The sequence below is a fragment of the Clytia hemisphaerica genome, unplaced genomic scaffold, assembly GCF_902728285.1.
Source record: "Clytia hemisphaerica strain Z4C2 unplaced genomic scaffold, Clytia hemisphaerica genome assembly, whole genome shotgun sequence".
NCBI lineage: Eukaryota > Metazoa > Cnidaria > Hydrozoa > Leptothecata > Clytiidae > Clytia > Clytia hemisphaerica.
Window position 1 is genome coordinate 1,383,660 of NW_027104472.1, and position 21,723 is coordinate 1,405,382.

Consider the following 21,723-nt stretch of genomic DNA (forward strand, 5'->3'; position numbering starts at 1 on the left):
TTGCTAAGTTGGAAATTGTCACGATAACGTTTGCTAAGTCGGAAATTGTTGAGATAACTGGAGCTAAGTCGGAAATTGTTGAGATAACTGGAGCTAAGTCGGAAATTGTTGAGATAACTGGAGTTAAGTCGGAAATTGTCACGATCACAATTGCTAAGTAGGAAATTGTTGAGATAACTGGAGCTAAGTCGGAAATTGTCACGATAACGTTTGCTAAGTCGGAAATTGTTGAGATAACTGGAGCTAAGTCGGAAATTGTCACGATAACATTAGCTAAGTTAGAAATTGTTGAGATAACGTTTGCTAAGTCGGAAATTGTTGAGATAACTGGAGCTAAGTCGGAAATTGTCGAGATAACTAGAGCTAAGTTGGAATTTGTTACGAAAACATTCGCTAAGTTGGAATTTGTCGCGATAACGTGAATTATCTCAGAAATTTCTCAGTTAGGGCCCGGTTAGTGTAAAACACAGGTCACAGGTCGCAGGTCACAGGTCACAGGTCGCAGGTCACAGGTCGCAGGTCACAGGTCAACAAAGTGCAGACTGGAAAAAAAATAAGATCATAACATATACATAACATAACATCAATACATAGCGCATTAAATTACAAAAAAGTAATACATGCTATTTAGATATTATAAAATGACAATTGAATAGAATAACAACCTATTTTGACATAGTGACACTTACTTACAAAAATAATGACAAAATCATAAAAATATGATGCCTAGCAAGACAAAAGCACGAAAAATATTTATTATACAAAATGTGATGTGGATGGTGTGAATGGATATAAAATGGGACCAAACAGAAGCTTGCAAGGACTCTAAGAGAGTGTTTTAGAAGGATGGAACTAATTAATTATTCAGTTATTATTTTAATGTCTTAATGACAATTTTTGACAAAAATATTAACAGAATCATAAAATATGATGCAAGAACAGACAAAAAACGAAAAATATTTATAATACAGAATGTGATGTAGATAGTGTGAATGGATATAAAACGGCACCAATCAGAAGCTTGTGAGGTCCCTAAGAGAGTGGTTTTAGAAGGATGAAACTAATTAATTATTCAATTGTCATTTTAATGACTTAATGACAATTTTTGACAAAAATATTGACAGTATTACAAAATATCATGTCTTACAAGAGAAAAAACCACCAAAATATTCAGCATGCCGAATGTGATGATAACAATATGGCTGGATATAAAATTACACCAATCAGAAGCTCGTGAGTTCTCTGAGAAGGTAGTTTTAGAGCGAGGTGTGTTTTATTATATGTAACCATCATATAACATTACAAACATTACAATATGTAATATACCTGTTATACGTATAATATGGTTTCAAATATTTTCTGGTCTGCGTTATACACGGCGCAAACCGCGAAAGATCGATAAAAGCACATGGTTAAATTTTGATGTTTGAAATGGTTTTATATGGATGAAATTGCTTGAGAATTATGTTTTTGATAATTCTTTGTGTTTTCCAAACATTTTCATCTGCAATGACATTGATTAGAGTTTTAACCTGTCATCACTGACCTGTGACCTGTGACCTGCGACCTGTGACCTGTGACCTGCGTTTTACACTAACCGGTTAGGGCCTGCTTATCTTGACAAAAAAAATTGTTGACTTTTTTTTTCGAAAAAAAAGTGACACACTTTCAAATGGCGGGTAGAAGCCACCGTAGCTTTCAGCCAGAAAAAAGACTAGAATTTGTTCATTTCATTGCCTGGGCTTTGCTATGCATGGCTATCCCAGGCATTTAAAAATCATACAAGAATAGGGTATTGACAAACTTTTTTCATTATAACCCCCCTAGAAATTCGGACTGTCAAAGTTAACCCCTGTATAAGGGGGTAAGACCCACGACCCAGCACGGCATGGCCCGAACATGTTCGGGCCTGTTCGGACCATGCTCGGGCCACAAACTAGCCGTATTGTATAAGGGTTGCGAAGCGATCCAGACTCCACCACGATTCGCAAGTTGCTAGCAAAATAAGAGACTCTCTAATAAAAATCCCTCTTCTAATAAAGCCGCTATAGAGACAGGGTCGTAAGGGGTTTGTAGGGGTTCGAAATACCGTTTTCCCGTCAAAACTTTTGCTGAATCTCGGAATCCCAAAAATTGAAAAAAATAATAACACCGTCACACCAGTTTGTACAGGCTGACAGGTTCAAATACCGGCATAATGACAAAAAATATGGCCAAATACCGTCACTGTCTGATTTTAAAATCCCATTTTCCCGTCTTTTTTTTCGTCAAATCCCGTAATACCGTACTAAAAAAGGGCCAATCCCGTCACACCGTAAAAGTACAAACCCCCCCCTCGTAAGAGCCTTAATGCCCCAAACACATTACATAATCCACGACGGCACAACACCCGTCGCTGCACTGTATGGCGCGCCAAAGCGGAAATAAATACTATCTCTCATTTCGCGACACTATCTTTCATTTCACGACACTATCTTTCACTTCGCGGCACTATCTTTCATTTCACGATACTATCACCTACCTTTGATTACCTTTGATGTGTTTCAGCAAATTCTCTGCTCACTCAACCCGTGGGGTCCGGTGTTTGACCATTTCAACAATTGAATTCGAGTCAGCCATCCTGTAAGGGAGATAGGCAGGGAGCAGTGGCTGGTCGGGAACATCTTGCAGAAATTGATCAAGTTGTTTTTTGAAGGAATTTTTGGAACATTTGGTCATGTCACGTATTTTTCTTGGTAACACATTGAATAGTCTTGGACCGGTGTCTGAAAGGCAGCTCTTCCAAATGTTCTTGTTCGTTGTATTCACTGGTTTGAGGTGGCATTTTCTTCCCAGGAGTTGGTTTGTATATGAATAAATACCGCCTTCCCCTTCACCATAGTTAAAATTTGGCACCAGTTGTTCGATTATACACCATGTATATATAATTTGGTATCTTTCGCGTCTTCTCTCGAGACTGTACATGTTGAGGTGTTTGAGCTTCTCCCAATAATTCAAATTGGGTGGAAGTTGGATCCCTTTTATAAAGGATTTTTGCAGATACTCCAGTTCTTGCATCAGGGATCGCTTTGTAGGAGACCATAGCTGGGAGCAGTATTCCAGATGCTGAAGTACCAATGTCTTCCAAAGAGTGATCATTACTGATTTATTTCTGGACTTGAAGGTTCTGTATATCCAGGCACTTATACCCTTGACTCTGTCAGTGATCATTTGAATGTGCATTTCATATGACAGGTTGTTTGATAGCAGGATACCCAGGTCTTTCACTGCACTTTTTATTTCGATTGGCTGCTGTACATCTGATTTGTAGACTGAGTGTACTTTCAGTTGTTCATTTTTTCCGTATGCAATGTGTTCAAACTTTTTTCCATTGAGCTCCATATTGTTGATGGATGTCCAGTCATAGACTAACGTCTAGATCATCTTGAAGGAGACTCACATCTGCAGCGCAAGATATTGCCTTCATAAGTCTTGTGTCGTCAGCAAAAGATGAGAGGATGGAATGTTTAATCTTTTCGTTTATGTCACTAATCATTACCAGAAAACAGGAGGGGGCCCAGAACTGAGCCTTGTGGAACTCCGCTTGTAACTTTCGCTTCATCTGATAGGAACGTGTTTATGGAAACTTTTTGGTATCTCTCAGTAAGGAAGGATTGTATCCAGTTCAATAGTTGTCCTTTGATTCCATTGATTTTTAGCTTGTGTAGTAAGATGTGATGGTCCACCTTGTCAAAGGCCTTGCTAAAGTCAAGGTAGATTACATCAACATTTTCATTGTTTTGTAGGTGAGATATCAGTCTTTCTACATGAGCCAATAGTTGACTCAAGCAAGATCGCCCTGGTCTGAAACCATGTTGTGTTGGATTGTATAGGTTGTTTTCTTCAAGGTGGATTTGCAATTTCTCTCTGACTATTTTCTCAAATATTTTAGTAGTAATTGATGTCAGCGCAACAGGTCGATAATTCTCTGGTAAACCTTGATCTCCTTTCTTGAATATTGGTGTAATGTGGCTTGTTTTGAGAATCTCAGGTGTGATTCCTTTGTCAAAGTTGTTTTGCCATATCATCTTAAGTGGCTTAGAAAGTGATTTCTTGCACATTTTGAAAAACTTTGCTGGCAAGCCATCTGGTCCGGCTGACGAGTTGGCTGGAATAGTGTCAATTTGTTGGATGAAATCATCTTCTGTGAAAGTAATGTGCTCAAGGGTTGAGGAGACTTTTGTCTCATTTGAATTCAGAAAACTGTAGTCTGTTTTGGGAGTGGTAAATACTGAACAGTATTGCTTTTGTAAGATGTTTGCCATCTCTTGTGAGTCAGTTTTGTTAATTTGTTGGTGGTTGGATTTTTCAGTGGGCCAACTTTAGGTTTAGTTTTTGTGAATCTTTTTGCATAGGAGTAGAAGTATTTAGGATTGCTTTTGATTTTGAGTGAGGCATCCAGCTCTGCTTTATCACGTTCATTTTTGTGGGATTGCTGTAGCATCAGTTCAATGTCAATTAGTTTCTGATTTGTTTTATTGGTTTTGAAATTCTTTTTGGAGAGTCTTTTACGTTTTCTCATAAGAATACGACGATCTCTTGGAATCTTTGAAAATTTTTTTGGAGGTTTTCTCTTTGGCAAATGCTTTTTCACAATCAGAAGACATTTTTCAAGGAAGTTGGCATATTGACGATTTGGATCATATAGATTTGTGTCCAGTTCTCGAGACCAATTAATCTCTGTTAATTCTTTGTTAATAATTTCCCAGTCAATTTTATCATTTTGGAAGTTGTAGAGGTCAAATTTGCTTATTAAGTTACGTTCTTCAGTTTCTCCGAATTGATTATCAAAATTCAGATGTGTTGTAACATCTACAACAAGATGATCTGAATAAATAGTAGGTGAGCATGTGTAATTAAATACAGTGTCTGTGTTGTTTGTGAATAGAAAGTCTAAAATATTACCATCACGGTGTGTTGATTTGTGTATCAGTTGATTAATGTGCAAGTCTGCTTTAAAAACATTTAAAACGTCCAGAAGCTGTTTATTGCAATTTCGTGTTGGGGTTGAAGTCTCATCATTAAGAGGTGTGTGTGTTATGTTAAAATCTCCAAGGATGTATGTGTCAGGTGTACAATCATTAATACTATCAATTTTTGCTATCATTGCAGAAAGGAGTTCTTGTAATTCAGGTGCTTCAGATTTGTGGTCTGGATTGTTGGGTTGTCTGTAGATAACACAGAGAAGAATATTAAATTTTTTTGATAAAAGCATCAATGCTTCATTTACTCCGTTTGAGAATTCGAAAATAGGCTCGAAGAATGGTGCAATGTCATTACGCACATAAAATGCAACGCCTCCGCTTGCTCTACCATATTTCGATTTTACTCTGTCTCTGTTTTTCTTAAAAAAAGTGTAATTTTCAATCTCAAGTTCTCCTTTTTTGTGATTGTCCGTTAACCAGGTTTCGGTTACTATCTTTCACTTCGCGGCACTATCTTTCATTTCACGACACTATCTTTTATTTCGCGACACTATCTTTATTAAAACGACACTATCTTTTTTTAAACGATACTATCTTTCCAAAAAAACATTATCTTAATTGAAACGATACTATCTTTTTTGAGAAAGGCTCTAATTGACTTGTCTCGCTTATTTTAAAGTTATGAAATAGCAATGCGCATGCGCGCTCAAACACTCGGTGTTATAACAACTTCAAAACATCTTCAATACCTGACTACTTCAGACTTACAAAATGGATGGGAAACAAATTGTCAAAAAATTAAACGATTTTGTCAAGTCTCTTGACTGTGACGAAGAAGACAAAGAAAACAAAGAAAAAAAAAGTGTAAATGACGCCCTAAAGGACCTAATAGCCGGGGGGTTTGGAATAAGCAGGGGGGTTGGAAAAAATCTCAAAATTTAATAAGCGGGGGGGGTTGGAATAAAAATGTCCTGGGTGGAAAATGTTCCAAAAGGAGGCTGATACAGCAGAAATTAGGGCAAAAGAGGGGACTTGCAAAAAAAAATTTCCCAAAAATCAATAAGCGGGGGGGTTGGAATAAGAATGTCCTGGGTGGAAAATTTTCGAAAAATTAATTAGCGGGCCCCCCGGCTATTAGGTACCCGAGAGTATGCTTTGGCAAAGCCTTTGCAGTGCTCGACAGCACTCCTTCGCAGACTGTTTATAAAATTTCCATCAATGAGCAGCCATTCTAATTTAGATTTTAACATGGCTTCGCCCCCCCCCACTTATTTGGGGGGGGGGAGGTGTAAATCTAAAATCGGCCTAAAAGTGGGTGGGAGCTGTCTCATTTTTTAAACTCAGGGGAGGGGGCTAAAAAGTGGGAAAGTGGGGGGACCTGAAGGGCTGCACTAAAGTTCTGGGAGCTAATTAAATTATGAAATTGTAAAAATATTTTTTTGTTTGGTTTTAACAGAGCCCAATTTTCGAAAAAGAAATTTTTCCGGCCGCTAGAACCGGAAATGTCCCGAAAAAAGCGGTTTTTTGAGATTTTCTCGAGATTTTATCGTTAGTCTTTTGCGATTTTTTGCCCATAGATGCACATTAGTACTGCCGAAAAGGTGTCGAAAACCGTTTGCCGAAAAAAAGTTTTTTCCGGTCTGTAGAACCGGAAATGTGCCGGAAATCGTCGTTTTTTCACATTTCCGTCACATTTTTTCAACTTATTTAATTGTTTCTTTACAGAAAAATGTTCTTTATGATGATGCCCAAAACTTAGCATCGTTTGATTTCCAAAAAAATCATCCTTTGAATCCGGAACTCCTTAAAAATCGCCGGAACAGCCGAAAACCGGCGTAAAACGGTTTTCCTTCATTTTTTCAACTTATACTCGACAGATTTTCATGATTTTTTGCACAATGATGTAAAATGGCAATGCCCAAAATGTGACAGGGCCCAATTTTCGAAAAAGAAATTTTTCCGGCCGCTAGAACCGGAAATGTCCCGAAAAAAGCGGTTTTTTGAGATTTTCTCATTACTTCCATTAAATTCTAATTATTCGTTTTATAAATAGGTAGGTCCATTAAAGTATTACTTGTTCTATTTTAAAGAAACAAAAGTTTGAATCGAATTTTGAAGAAATTGTTTGACGGATAAAATGTTTGCATCCAGTGGTTATTTTCTTGGTGCTTATTGTCCATTTTATCAATATGGGTTATGTCATCGACCATGCTGCCATTTCAAACATGCCAAAAAGCCTGGTAAGTATTTCAATTATAATCTTCTTTCCGAAACGAGATTCTCATCTTCAGACGAAGCAAGCTGTTTACTTTGAAGTTGTTTAGAGGCCTTTAAAAATATCAAAAGTCTAAAAGTCCCCAAAAATTATAAATAACTCTTGAAAATCTTAAATATTCGTAGAAAAAGTTACAGATTCAAAAAGCAATTCTGTATACTTTCTTCGAAGCGATTTACTTATTCTACTTCGAAATTTAGAAAAATCTCATTGTAGAATGATTTTAGTAAGAACTCCTGTAAAACTGATACTCTAAAAGTACCACCATAAAATCTTACAATTTGTTTTTAAACAAAAATGGTGGTAATGCGATGGGTATTTGACTGAAATTGAGTATTCTGCATTTAGGTCACAATTTTTGGTTTTGTCTTATGATTTTAGTTCCAGAAGCTCGACCAGCTTCAGCCAGAGTGCCATCGCCCACAATAACACAATCAAAAGCAAGCAAAAAGGCTGGAGAAAGCACTCACGTCCAAGGCGCCTTCAAAGAAGAGGACGAAATGATGAAAATCTTAAAGAATGCTCCGTCAACGAATTTAATGGAAAAAGTAAAAAAGAGACAGGTACTGTTATCATTATGTTGTGTAACATTTACTGATATTCCGTTTACGATGTTAGGATATTCCTACAAAAGAAACTGAGACCTGCTGGAGGAGGTCCATTTCCTTCCCATGGGGGTAGGTATTGAAATGCAGTGGAATTCCATAGTGCTAATGGTTTAAAAAAATCAGAACTCCAGAGGGGGTATGATCCTAAAAAGTGCCTTGATTTCCAAGGGGGTAGATAACTAAAGTTTGGACTTACTCAACAGTGGGTGTTTTTTTATGTAAAAACACATAACTCTATTCATTACTCTAATTGTTTTGTGTTTTTTTTTATGAAAAAAATGTTATTAAGCAACAGAGAATTTTGAAAAAAGCATACATTATCATTGTAATTTACCAAAATATACAAAATGATGTCATCCAAAGTTCAAGTAAAGATCATGAATATTACAGGAAAACTTGATTTCCCAGCTGAAGTTTTCTCTTGATGTTCTCTTGTTCTCTTGTTCTCTTGTTCTTTACAAGCTCTGTAAATACTGATTGTATTGCAGACATTGTGTGAATTTCGCCATGAGATGTGTTTGTGAATGTTTGTGAATGGAGTTGATTTTAGGAGGTAGATTAATGGAATCTAAGAGATCATAATGGGGAAAATGGTCCAAAGGGGTGGATGTCCTTTTGTTGTTGTCTCATCACTCTGATTACATTATTTTTGTTATTTTTATTGTATAAACCAGGAGGAGGAAAAACTGAAAGCCAAGAAGAATGTAGAGAGACAAAAAACGATGACACCACCTCCTCCTTCCACCAGCTTGATTGAAACGTTTTACAAGAAGGTCGATGACACTGATGAGCCAGTCTTGGGAACTTTCACATCACATACTTCATTGAACGAAATCTCACCTCCCAACAATAAAACCGTATGAAAATCACTCTTTGTTATTTCTTTTATTATTCGCTCATTCAATTAATGTACATTGCCAGTTGGAATATTTGTTGAATTTGTTTTAAGTATAAGTGCAACGACAGTCTTCATTTTGAATAATTCCCTGTTGTAAATTTGATGAGTCTTTGAAAAATCTTGTGTTGACACAATGTAGTTCCTACTTAAAAGCAAGCAAGATTTTAGGGACCAAAACTGCCAGCTTATGGTATAATTATTAACCTTGGATATTAGATGACATCAAAAATTAGATTTGTTTCATTATTTTTATTTGCAACCAGGAGAAGAAGCGAAGAGTATGTGAATGTGACGATCCCGATTGTTCCGGTTTCATCACTGAATCTGAAGATGAAGAAAATGAATTTGGAGAAAATGGCAATGAAAAGGAAGAAGCCAGGAACATATTCGATAGCTTTGGCGTGAACTCTCATGATGATTTCCAATTGAATGGAGACTTAGGTGGTGAAAAGCAGTCATGTTTTGGGAAGAATAATCAACGTCCAAAATCGTCCGACACTGACCTCTTTGATACGGCTGATTCCCATGAGGTTAGTATTGATCAGTTTACACCTTTGACAAATGGTGTACATTGACATACATCGGACTGACTATTGCTACTTTGAATTTCAGCTGGGAAGTTCTACGGCACGTCCTGTATCGTCACTGTAATGTTTTGATGTGTTTTTCTTCCAGACTTTTCTCAGGTGAAAATCTTGAAAACACAAAGAACTAAAATCGCGTTGCCAAATTTTAAGGTTGGAAAGAAAAGATTTAATGAAGAACATGAATTATTCCTCTTAAGTTGGAAAGTGATATAAAATACTGTCTTTAAGTTCGAGTCTTTCTCACAGATCTATAAAGCCCGAGGGGCTAGAGAGGCAACTTTCTCCAGCATGAAAAGTGAAACAAAAATTTGACTTTTTGAATTTTGTGCTGATGGATAGTATCTAGCATTTTAATTGTTTTCGGTGAAATTGCTTGTTGTCACGTGATTTCTTTGGTAGGAAATCCTACCAAAACTTGCTTCACTTTTTGACAAAGGTCGCGGATCTAGCCCGTAGGGCTATGATAAATCATTGGTCTTTCTATGTCCCTAAGTATCGAATTAGAGAGAGAGCCAACTTTGTGACTTTTCAATATTTTCTAGGACAACAACAGTGCACCAGTCAGGAAAAAGAAAAAGAAAAAGAAGAAACTAGAAAATGATGAAGAAGGTGAAGACACTTTACCTGAAAAACCGACCAATAAGAAACGGCGAAATGATGATAAAGCTCAGGAATCCACCAATGGGAACACATCAATCAAAAAAAAGAAGAAGAAGAAGAAGAGTTTGGACGAAAAATACGAGATGGTTTTCTTAGAAGAAGGCGAACAACCTGAAGCCATGAACAGTGAAGATGAAGACATGGTGGAAAACACGAAGCAAAGCGAACACAAAGTGACTTTGAAACCCAACGATTATATTTCGGTTGACAGTGTGGCGAAGACAGGTCAAGGGAGCGTTAAAAAGAGGATAGCTCACACGCCATCGAATGATGTACGTGGTTTGCAAGTTCTTATGAAATACTTCAATATTCTGCTATTGACAGACGGTGGACTTTTAAGACTGCGTTTCGATTTCGATATCATTAGCAGCTATCTACGCGCTTGGCGTAACATCAAAGGAGTGAAGATTTGAACCAGCAATCTCGCTTACATGTCACTATCCCTTAAAATTTTTAGAAATTTAAGAAACGTGTTTTTTCAACGAAGACCTAGAATTTCGAACATAATGGCAATCAATTTTATGGGTGGATTTCCTTGTGGACATAAAACACCGTAACCCATGAATTCACAGTTCTGACCCCTTTTCCTCCATGTTTTGTTCAGTATCCTTGATTGCGATTCTGCTGGCTGAGGAACACATGAACAAAGTCTAAAGACTGTCTAAAAGTTTCAGAATACTGGGTTTTTCACGTCAAATATAGACTTCTTTATATCTGATTCTTTCTTCGAAAATATCGACGTCGTACACTTTTAATGGTTCTTGGATGACGTTAGTGGTCTATATTCACAACTCTTGAAGTTGGAATGCTATTTTCCAAGCGAATCTGAATGCAGAATTTTATGTAGATTTTCTTTTGCATTTTCGAATGAAATTCTCTTCATTTTACAGGTGGTGAGGGCGAAAGTGAAACCAGTTGGCAAACCAGCTGCAAACAAATCAAAGAAGTTATCATTCATCTCACCCGGTCTCGCAGCTCCCATCAGAGCAAACCAAACATCAGCTCCGGTAAGATACTGGTCTATCCAATGACCAGTTTTCTTATTTATGGACGTCTGTTTTTACGTATAAACCATGGGGGAGAGGCTTGAAATTCCTTCTGAAAATTTTAGTCCATTTTGAGCCAAAACTGGTCAAAATTTTGCCCTAGAAGCTGTGTTGTTCTAACTTTTTACTCCCAACTTATAGTGCACTTTCCCTCATTTCAAACTATACGGTGCTCTTTTGGAAGCCTGAAAATCTACAGTAGCTTGCTTACCTTGAGCCCCCCTTTCTCCTACAATCAGTACCATAAACAACATTTTGGCAATTTTGGCTATTTTACCATTTTTCAAAAATTTAAGTTTGAGCGATAATGTCAATTTCGGGCCTTCAACTTCGATTTCAAAATCGATTATTTCGATCTGGGAGGGATTTATTGGTTTCTAGGCTATATTTCAAGCCCTACTGGACCATTTTTGAACTTTTGGGTCCTCAGATCCTAAGTCTTAAGTCTAGCGTTAAAACTCAGAGTTAAAACTCTTTTCGTGGGGAATTTTCCTTTTGTGCCAAGTATTTTGTCACTGATTGTAGATGCTTTACGTAAATCAGAAAGTTTTTAGCGCAGTTACTTTTTATCTTTATTTGTGTTGTTCCTTTCATTTTAGAGTAGCACGATTAAACAAGTACAAAGACCTGAGAGAATTTCCAGCAAATCAGTAAAGAATGATTCTTTTGCATCAGACTATTTCAGCATTGAGCCTATGTATAACAGAACAAAGCCTTACCAATAAATTCGACCCTGTAGAAAGAAGTAGAACGAAAGCTTCAAGTTAATCACTAATTTTAAGTACCTTAAAGCCATTGACCTTTTACATAGTTATAATGTATGTTGATTCAGCAGATTGAAATAAATAGAATCTTTTGTAATGAATAAAGAAAAATGTGGAGCAAGATTTTTTTCTTCCTTTTATTTACAAATTTGAAAGGACTCTTTTATTAAAATTTTGTTGACATCAGTTTCAGACGAGTCGGGTGTATATAATATAACACCGTATAATCCCTTTAAGAGCCTCTGTATGAAATTTTTCGTAACAAACAATGGTCAAACAATGGTCAAATAATCAAAAGAAAGGCTGCATAGTTTTTCAAATCCCTCTTGATACAAACGTTCAAACGTTCAATTGCCTGCGACGAAACTAACTACAACCTTCCCACAAAGTTTCGCTGCTGTCTATTGACCAAGTTTTGTATTCGATCGACTCTATTACTCTCAAAGTGAAAAAAAATTGTCAAAACCTAATAAGCAGGGATTGAAATCGTGGGAATGTAAGGAATTCCTTGAAAAATTCTCCTTTCGAGCTCGAATATAAGCGAGAGTAAACTTAGAAATGGGTATTATTCAGGTACACTAGAATAATTGAATATTCAATCTTTAATCCTTATTCCTTATTCCTTATTCCATCCAGGCGGCGCCAGTGGTAGAAGCCACAGCATCCATGGGGTATTGTACTGAAAATGGAGTTTACGTTGGAAAGAGGCGTATCGCGCATGCGTCATCAAACAATAATGTTTCAAAAGTAAATGTTGCTGGTGCTAGCAGAGTTCAAGCGTCAGGGTCAAGTTCTGTCGCTAAAACCAGTAAGTAGTATTGAAATCATTTATTGCTGTTGAAATGTGTCTTAATATTTGCCTAAATCCTAAAATGAGACTTCAAAGAAAGAATTGATATAGTAGTACAACGGTCATCCGATATCCCTATCATTTATAGACTTATCGCTAAAGAGAAATTCAATACATAGTATAAACTTCTTGAACAAACTTCGCTACCTTATTTCAAAAGGGGCCTAAGTCCAGGTACCCCCCAGTTCAAAATGGGCCTAAGACCATTTTTATGAAATTTGAGATCTTTAGTCTTTCTCAATCAAACCTTTGCTCTCTTTTGATGTACACAACAAGTAGTTTTTAAAGTTAAAAAGACTCGAGACTTCATACTGAAGCTCTGATAAAAGTGATGTTTAATTCAAAAGAGGTCCATCACATCAACTTTTTACAATAGAAGAGCCTAAGTTCATCATCTTTTTACAATAAAGGGCCTAAGTCCAATTGATTTGCAAATAGACCTAAGTCCATTCATCCTAAAAAGTTTAATTGAGTTTTTGTTTCTGAGATCATCTTTTCTCTTTATCTTGAATCTAGGTGTAATTGGCTTTATTTTGGAATATCATATGTGCAAGTTTTGAACTTTTAAAGGCAGAAACTGACCCCCACACAAGTTTCAAAATTCATGTTTAATTAAAAAAAGACCTATACTGCAAGATTTTATAAGTCGCGCCTGCTACGTACAAAAATATGTACTTTCCAAAAGAATGCCTTTTTATTGAAAAACAAGAAGCCCGTTGGGCGTGAAGGCCCAGCGAAAAGTAACGTGTTGAAATCGAGCGTGCAAAACAGCAAATGTATGACCCCGCTGACATGGATCAAAGTGAAGACAGGAAAAAATTTTCAAAATAACCGCGGTACTTCTCATTGGTCAGACGCTTGAAATTTTATTGAATGGTCCCCTACCAACCGGGACTACACAGGTGAATAAGGCTCATCCGGTTGAATACTCTCCTCGGGTACCTTATAGCTGGGGGGTTTTGGAATAAGCGGGGGGGGGAGAGGTTGGAAAAAATCTCAAAACTTAACAAGTGGGGGGGGGGGTTGAAATAAAAATGTCCTGGGTGGAAAACTTTTGAAAAGGAGGCTACATGTTTTTTTATAAGCATTTGTTTTTTGGGAAACAAGCTTAGTTATGCTTAGAGATATTTTAGACTCAGGCTTGAAGTATGTTTATCATATTATGCATATTTTTCCGAAAAATTCGAGTCTCCAATTTTTCCAAAATCTGCCATTGCTATACATGAGGATAATAAGTAATGACACAAAGATTTGTCATTACGTTTTCTAATAGAAAAAAAATTTTCACTTACACACCTCAAAAGCAAGCTCAGTAAGTAATATGTTTATTTTTTAGACAAATTTAGGTCTTGGTATGCTTATAAACGTTATGCTTATAAAAAAACATGTAATACAGCAGAATTAAGACAAAGGAGGGAACTATTAAAATAATTTTCGCAAAGATCAATAAGCAGGGGGGGTTGGAATAAGAATGTCCTGGGTAGAAAATTATTTTCGAAAAATTAATTTGCGGGTGGGGCAGCTATAGGTACCCAAGAGTAAGAGTTTCAAAAATCGTCAATTTTTTTACCAATTTTTTGCCTTTACAGTTTTGCCTGTAACGTCAGTCTTTGGCCAATGAAATATTTTACCAGGCCTTAGCACCGGACCCCCTCGCGAAAATGTCTTCAACTACATTCAACTTTCCAATAAATTCAGCCTGGGTATCCAGACTCAAAGTTTCAGAAAAAAAAACAATACAAAGTTTCTAAAATTTTAGAGTCTGGTGTAACTAAAAAAGTCGGGTACAGTTTCTTTGATACTGCCTGTGAGTGAACCCTTGTTGACAGACTATCAAAACTTTGAAAACCCAGACACACATAATTAACTTACCATAAAACCTCTTTCACAAACTCAAAAAACTTTCAAAACTACTTTAAACTATATACATCAAAACATCAGCCACATTTTATAAAGGCTACTTTCCAGCGGCCATTTTGTTTAGAAATGAACCTGTGTTTTCATTTTCATTGGTTTATCTTTTTTCAGAAGGTCAGCTTTTTCCATTTCTGCTTAGTGAGTGGGCGCTTTTTAACGAATAAACAGATAAAGTGCACTCACCTGCACTCACATATGCAGGGAGAAATACTCCTGCAGGCATGTATGTTAGTTGGACCAGACCGTAAACCAGAAAAATAATCTTAAAAAAACTAGACGGTGAAATAGTTTACGGTCTGCATATCCAGGCTAATGAAATTCAATTAATGTTCGAGTTAACAATTAATGTGACAGATCCAGAAATTTTCACTGTTCATGCATTGCATGAGCTGCATTTTAGTCTCCATTAACATATTCCATAATCAGCTTATTTGAAATAATTCTGTGTCGAGTTTGAAAAATCAAGCCATCGCACCTTTCGTCAAACGAGACAGATCCAGAAAAAATCATTTTCACGCACGCGTAGCATCATGGAAAAAGTTCCAATCTTGTTCCAATTTACACATGAGCTCCATTTTAGTGTCCATTACCAAATTCCAGAATCAGTTTACTTGAAATAATTATGTGTTGTGTTTGAAAATCATACCACGTCCCACCACTGTTGACTGTACTGACCGATGTTAACAGCGACAGATCCAGAAGTGACTGTTTTCTTCTGTAGCATCAAGAAAAATGTTCCAATCTTATTCAAATTTACACATGAGCTGCATTTCAGTTCATTTATTTCTATATCAGAAGTCATTATTTCCTCAAAATAAAGTCTTTTTGAAAACAAGAAACTAAAAATGAAAGTGATTTAAGGTAGAATTTTCACTCATAAAACTTTATGAAAACTTGAGCAAAGACTATAAGATATGGCAGAATGTTGAAAAAGGTTTATAAAGAAAAATCTTTACAAAATTTCTTTGGTTTGAAAATCTCTTGAGACCACTAAAGCAAAGAAAATGTTCAAGAAAGTATGAATCAACCTGCTCGCTTCGACCGCCATCTTGTTTTGTTTTGAAAATTGTTTTGAAGGAGCGCTGAATCAGAAAATATATCTTTTATAGCCAGTATCCGACTTTAGCAAGCTTTTCCCTCTCCAGACGGCAAAAAGTGTGGTACTGGTTTTAAGCGCCGTTTCTACCAAAACGGACGGACAGACACACGTACGAACAGAACGTTGCAAATGAAAGGCCCACTCGCTTAGCGCTGGGCCAACAAGTTCAAGCTATGACTTTCAGAAAACAACTTCAAAGCTTTACCATCAAAAATGGTTTCAGAATCAAGGAAAAACTTTAATCGCAATTTTATCAAAATGACCAAAATGGACATGGGCTCCTTTTGAATTAAGGCTTATAGGGCTTAGGCCCCTTTTGAATTAACGTAGCGAAGACTTTATCCCTTGTCAAAATTTAATTTCTTATCTTATAAATTTAAATTTAAATTCTTAGTACTAAGTCTCAAAACTTCTTCGTCAAATGTTCCCCTTCGGAATTATTCTTCTAGGTGCAGTTTCGAGTACAGGGAAAGTACAACGTCCAAAACTTGTGATGGAGGTGGGAGGGAAAGTCCCTCATCTGCTGCGTCAGCGTTATTTGGATAAAATCATTGATGAACTTGTTGCGAAGTGCGAATCTGAAAAAGAAGCCATCGAAAAAGTTTGTCTTTTAATAATATATTTGCCTTTAAAGTTAGTTTTTCAATATTTTTTGATTTCTTGCTGGTGATTTCACGAAATTAGATCGAGCATTTCAAAATTTCTAATTTTTCGTTCATATTTTTAGCTGTAGTGCAAGCACACCACTATAATTTGACCTTGTCTCCTTCTAGGACATTGGCCATAAGAAAAATCTTCGATCTACTTATTCTTGTTGACTGTGACTTTCAACATAGCTAAATAATAGAGTTACCGAATTTTAAAATGTCGAATTAGAGAGCGTCAATTGTTTTAATTTGTCGTCGTTTATCATCATTTCTCCACAAATTTCTCTCCTTTAGGGCTTCGAAGAAGAAAAAATCGCCTGTCAACGAAGTAGTCGCAAACAGATCTATCTGAATCTTTGCGCCAACATCATCAAAAAGATCAGAGCCATGCCAAATTATAATCGCGTTGATGAGAATGCACCTTCATTGAATCCTCTGATTGCTGGTCAACCTACTGTCCAAGGTATAATAAGAAATTACTTCGGGTCGCTTTGCAGTAGTAATTTAAATTAATATCCTCCTCATACAATTTCCCGTTAATTTTTACTGATCCTCGTAGAACCATAAAATAAAATTTGGCAATCCAAAGTGTGTACTTAAGTCTCTCTGAAATTATAAATTAAACTTTAAGAAAAGTCTTACTCATAAGTCAAGGTCATAATATTTTGATAATTTTGGTTATTTTAACGTTTTTCAAAATTTAAAGTTCCGGCGAGAAAGTCGATTTTGGGCTATCTCTTTAATTTCATCGAATATTTCAATTCGGGAGGGGTTGGCAGACTTACAGGCTATATTCTGAGCCTTATTGGACTATTTTTGAACTTTTGAATGCTAAGATCCTAAGTCTCATGTTAAAACTCAGAGTTAAAACTCTACCCTTCCAACCTACTTTAGAGCACTTACAAATCGCTTGTGGTTCAAAAACTTCCCGGTGTATTTCCCTTTTTTCTCAAATATTATGACCTTGATTGTAATTTGAGGCACAATATATGCATTTGCAATTATTCAAGCTTGTTTTCGGAGAGCACAATTTTCTTTATTCGCCACAATCCAACCGTCAAATGATTTTGGTAATTTCGGGTATTTTAACGTTTTTGAGAAGTTCGGGCGAGAATCGTGTTTTCAGTACTTTATTCCATTCGATTTTCGGTTTGGGAGGGCTTAAATAGCTATATTCTCTGCTTATTGGGATATTTTTGAGCTTTTAGATCTTGAGTTCCTAAAGAAGTCTTATAGCTCATGTTAAAACTCAAAGTTAAAACACTATTTTCCTACTGTAAGCTAAAGCACTTAAAATCACTTCCGGTTTTTTAAATTTTGATGGGAATTAGTGCCAAATACTAGAGGTTTAGGTATGTGTATTTTTCTGCGACGGAAACGGTTAGTTTCTGATTGTCTAGTTCCTGATCAGCTGAGGACGACGGTAAACAAGCACTTTTACCGTCCTCGATTTTGCGGGTCAAAATTGCGGGTTGCTCCAAACTGCTTTAGTCACTTCGTTGTCCTCAATAGTTGAAATATATAAACTCGCTACTACGACGCCGATTGTAGCAAGTAACAAACATCTTTTATTTATTTGTTATTGTAAAGGTGTCAATCGATTGAAAGAATCCGGCATCAAGGGTTACAAGAAAGTGTCAAGTCAAAACAGTCTTGGAAGAACCTCAGTCAAACCTGTCTCCTCTGGTCTGGTGAATGCAACAAGACCCGCTTTAAACAATGGAAATGTGGCCACTAACAAGGTGCCAGCAAGAAGGTTATCGGAACCTCTCGATCTAAATGGTAATCAATTTTAAAGTAATAGTTGTAGGTCTCTTATGGGTGAGATTCCATAAAATCGTATTGAATGATTACAGTATATGAACGCACGTGAAAATATAGTTCTTAGAACCAATCCAGTAGTAGTCTCTAGTTTTGCTACACGTTCCAAAATAAAGAAATTGTTTAAAGTAAATAAAACTTACCACTTTAAACTTTGTTATGGCTTGCTTTGTGCTCTTACTTATTCGAGGTGAAACTAACAAAGTAATTACCTCATTATCATATTATTAGAGCTTTTTTTTTTATCAAAGGTTGATAATTAACGCAAATCGGCTGTAACAAAGTGTTTACGTGGTTTTTCATTAGCGCGAATTTTCTCCGAAAATGTAAGAAATTTCGGTCGCCTTTAATAGTAGATTTCAGGGCCGGCGAATCAATTTTGAAAGTGGAGGGGCCAAATAGTAAGTGTCTAAGGAGGCGCCACCATGGTTTGCGCCGACGGGCCTTTCTTAGAAAAAAAGTGGGGGGGGGGCCATGGTCCCCCCGGCCCCCCCAGTTTCGCCGGCCCTAGATTTTAAAGGACAATGTGCCAAAGTGACACAATGAAACATTGTTTTGACCAGTTCTTCGACAGAAATGTTAGAATTGTAAAAACTGATGTCTTGGAATTTGCGCGAGTATCCTCTTAACGCGGTTCTAATTAACCTGTGAGGTAACGAGTTGCGTTAATTAACTTCAGTAGTTATATAAGTGTAATGATGTACTCAGATCTAAACTTTCATTTCGCTTTTAGAGGAAACATTTTACGACTACCTGGAGAAGTTTTTATTGAACGACGGTCAGCTGTGGGAGAACAAATATCCACGTTGGAACTCTCAAGATTCTTCCATGGTGGAAGTCAAAGATTTTGTACCAGCTATTAATCGTAAGTTGAAGTGTTGTCTTGTTCGCTTGCGTTCGTTCGTTCGTTTGTCTAACTGTGCAACCTCATCAAAATTATTGGAATAAAAGTAAATCTAGCCCTCTCTATGTATTTACACCGCTATTTGAGTAGTGCTACCATTAGGGTATCGCTTTCAAAAAACTCTGATCAAAAATTTTGGTTGACCGGGATCGAGAAACTGTCTCCAGAGTCTATGTATAACTCAGTGCTTCAATTCTATTTTAGCACTCCGTCGCACGTGTTGCCGATGTGGTAAAGAATACTTTATGAACAAGAAAGGGAAATACATCACCAGGGAGGAGTGCAAATACCATTGGGGTAAACTACGCAAAAAGAGAGGTAAATAATTTTAGTAAGTTTGTAATTGGCAGTCAGACGTGATCTGAAGACTCCTCTTTTGAAAGTTAGAGGGCCCACTCTTTCCCCTGTATTGAATCCATTACCGTGCGTAAGGTAAATTTATTTATGCTCTACTTTAGCTTTTATAAAGAATTGAAACAAACTTAATGCTCGATAAGTATGAAACATACGGATATTACCAATCAAACTTTGAGTTTCTCCCATTTATGTCCTATCCTATCTGTTTTGCTTTCTAGAGGCAAGAACTTGGATTTCATGTTATTCCTGTTGCCAAGGCGACGATAGCGCTGACCCATGCTCCTTTTCGAGGGTAAGTTGACACGTGTTCTATTGTTATTACAGTGGAGTCTCCATAGTTCGAACACAGACAGGGAACACAAATTTAGGCATCGTTAACTGAAGGGACTGTAAAACTCGTTCGTGTTAAGGAGACATTCGAGTTATAGCGACTCCATTGTAATTTCTTTGTATTCTTTCTCTGAAATCTGCATTCTTAAAGGTTTTGTTTTTAAATAAAAATGATATGGTTTGCTTACTCATCAATTTTAATTTACAAGATTTTTCAAATTGGATTGATACGGATATGGAGCAAGATTGTTCAAAAAGAGGAAAAGAAAAACATTTTTTGCTCATGTCAGCATAATACAACACTAGGCAAACACTGTCCTGATATGAAATATGTGTCTGATATGAAACGGGAACACTTATGTAAAATTAAAATCTTTGAGCAGCACCGATCAAGGGTGTTTAACAATATCCAATATAAACTTTAAGATCTATGGGAATACCATCCATAGCAAAATGGCTCTTCGCTCCTAAACATGAAATTACGTATATTCTAGCTTCACGTATGCAATTGGGTTGGCCAACTGACGGATTACGTTTCGACGGAGAGTTGGAATAACGAGGAAACGAAGCGTAAAGTTTTCGCTATCGATTGTGAGATGGTAAGAGCGAACACTTTGTAATTCGTTTATCTATCGTTTTCTGTTTATTCGCCTTGTTACTGCAAAAGTTTTTATGTTTGGTTCAAACATTATGGAAGCAAACATTCGATTTCCGTAAGGGGTCGCCTTTACAGATTCGAACGTTTTCTTCGTTCTATGAATGAGTTACGTGACTTAACAAAACACGCAAACCTAATGGTGGAAATTACCTAGTTAGTTTAGTAATATTCTTAAGAGACGATATCTCTGAAAAGAATTTGATCTGTTTGGAATTGTCAGAGGAATCGTTAGAGATTTTTCAAGAACTTTTTGCCAAAATTATTCCTCCAACGCTGGTTTCTCTTTAGCTCAGTCGGTAAAGCGCTCGCATAACTCGAAAATACTTAGATGCCTATATATAATCCTCACGCGAGGAGTTTTTAGAACTAATTTCTTAGTTTTTAATTGATTCAATGTAATTAATTCTGGATTATCATCAAAGCGATTATCAGATGAATAAAAGAATGCGATTCCGATAATCAAAGAAATAGTCCATAAAAGATTTCGCAGATGGGACGCGTATGACAACCATTATGATAGTCCCCTAGTCCGAATAGGGTTAAGGGCTCTGACCATAGTGAATTTTTCATAATTGCCGTGTTTAAAATGTGTTTTCTGACTGATGTAACCAACAAAACTATGGCATGTTATACATTTTCTGTTAGACAAACTATTCCTGAATCTGAAAATTCAAAAATTGTATTGAAAAATTTGATGAAGAAGAAAATGAAGACTTTTGCGAGGAAGAGTATTTCAACTTTGAAGAGCTTAGTTTCGGCGAAGAAAAAACATTTTGAAAATCTTTTCGCAGTAGATGGTGTATCTTTTACCGAACAATAAAAATTTTTGCGGAAAATTTTTGTAAATGCTTTTTTGTCTCGAAATATGCAAAATAGTGTTTTTTCATCAATTTTTCATCTGGATTTTGCTTAAAAAAACAGTCGTAACTTTTGTCACATCTTTTTAGAAAAATTTTCCGCAAAATTTAAAATAGTTCAATTCTTTGCGGACAGTGTAAAGAAATTTTGAAACAAAAAAGTTAATTACCCATTAAAACTAAGCACTTTTTGTAAAAGAGGGTGATGCAACATATTATTAACATCTTTTTAAAGTTCATAACGTCATTTTTGCAATTAAATTCTTAATTACTCTTAAGGGATTCGATTAAAAAGCAATTTATAAAGGCAATTCTTTGTTAAAAGTGTTAAGGAACCTGAAATATAACTTTTATGTTCAAATACCAAAATCAATTTTTGGACTATGGTCAGAGCCCTTAATAATGGAGCACAGAAGACCCAATCTCGAAAATCGCCCTCATAGCTCGCCCCAATTTCGTTCCAACTACCACGAGACTGGTT

The 21,723-nt window shown here is 36.4% G+C and overlaps 1 protein-coding gene across 4 annotated transcripts in view; it reads left to right on the forward strand.

Annotated features, from left to right (window-relative positions):
• The first annotated feature begins 6,515 nt into the window (after positions 1-6,515).
• LOC136821371 (RNA exonuclease 1 homolog) overlaps positions 6,516-21,723 on the forward strand; it is a 37,144-nt gene continuing 21,936 nt past the window's right edge. For 2 of the 4 annotated variants that reach the window (XR_010848727.1, XM_067077606.1), the window contains exons 1-15: positions 6,516-7,204; positions 7,588-7,802; positions 8,522-8,704; positions 9,009-9,275; positions 9,875-10,264; positions 10,883-10,999; positions 11,638-11,688; positions 12,439-12,610; positions 16,118-16,269; positions 16,610-16,778; positions 17,906-18,097; positions 18,870-19,001; positions 19,245-19,358; positions 19,616-19,689; positions 20,222-20,326. Coding sequence is in view for 3 of the 4 variants with exons in the window: in XM_067077606.1 (XP_066933707.1) it covers positions 7,102-7,204; positions 7,588-7,802; positions 8,522-8,704; positions 9,009-9,275; positions 9,875-10,264; positions 10,883-10,999; positions 11,638-11,688; positions 12,439-12,610; positions 16,118-16,269; positions 16,610-16,778; positions 17,906-18,097; positions 18,870-19,001; positions 19,245-19,358; positions 19,616-19,689; positions 20,222-20,326 (2,436 nt within the window). In the remaining variant the exon portion in view is untranslated. The remainder of the gene's footprint in view (positions 7,205-7,587; positions 7,803-8,521; positions 8,705-9,008; positions 9,276-9,874; positions 10,265-10,882; positions 11,000-11,637; positions 11,689-12,438; positions 12,611-16,117; positions 16,270-16,609; positions 16,779-17,905; positions 18,098-18,869; positions 19,002-19,244; positions 19,359-19,615; positions 19,690-20,221; positions 20,327-21,723) is intronic. The other 2 variants (XM_067077607.1, XM_067077608.1) reach the window with 2 other exon arrangements.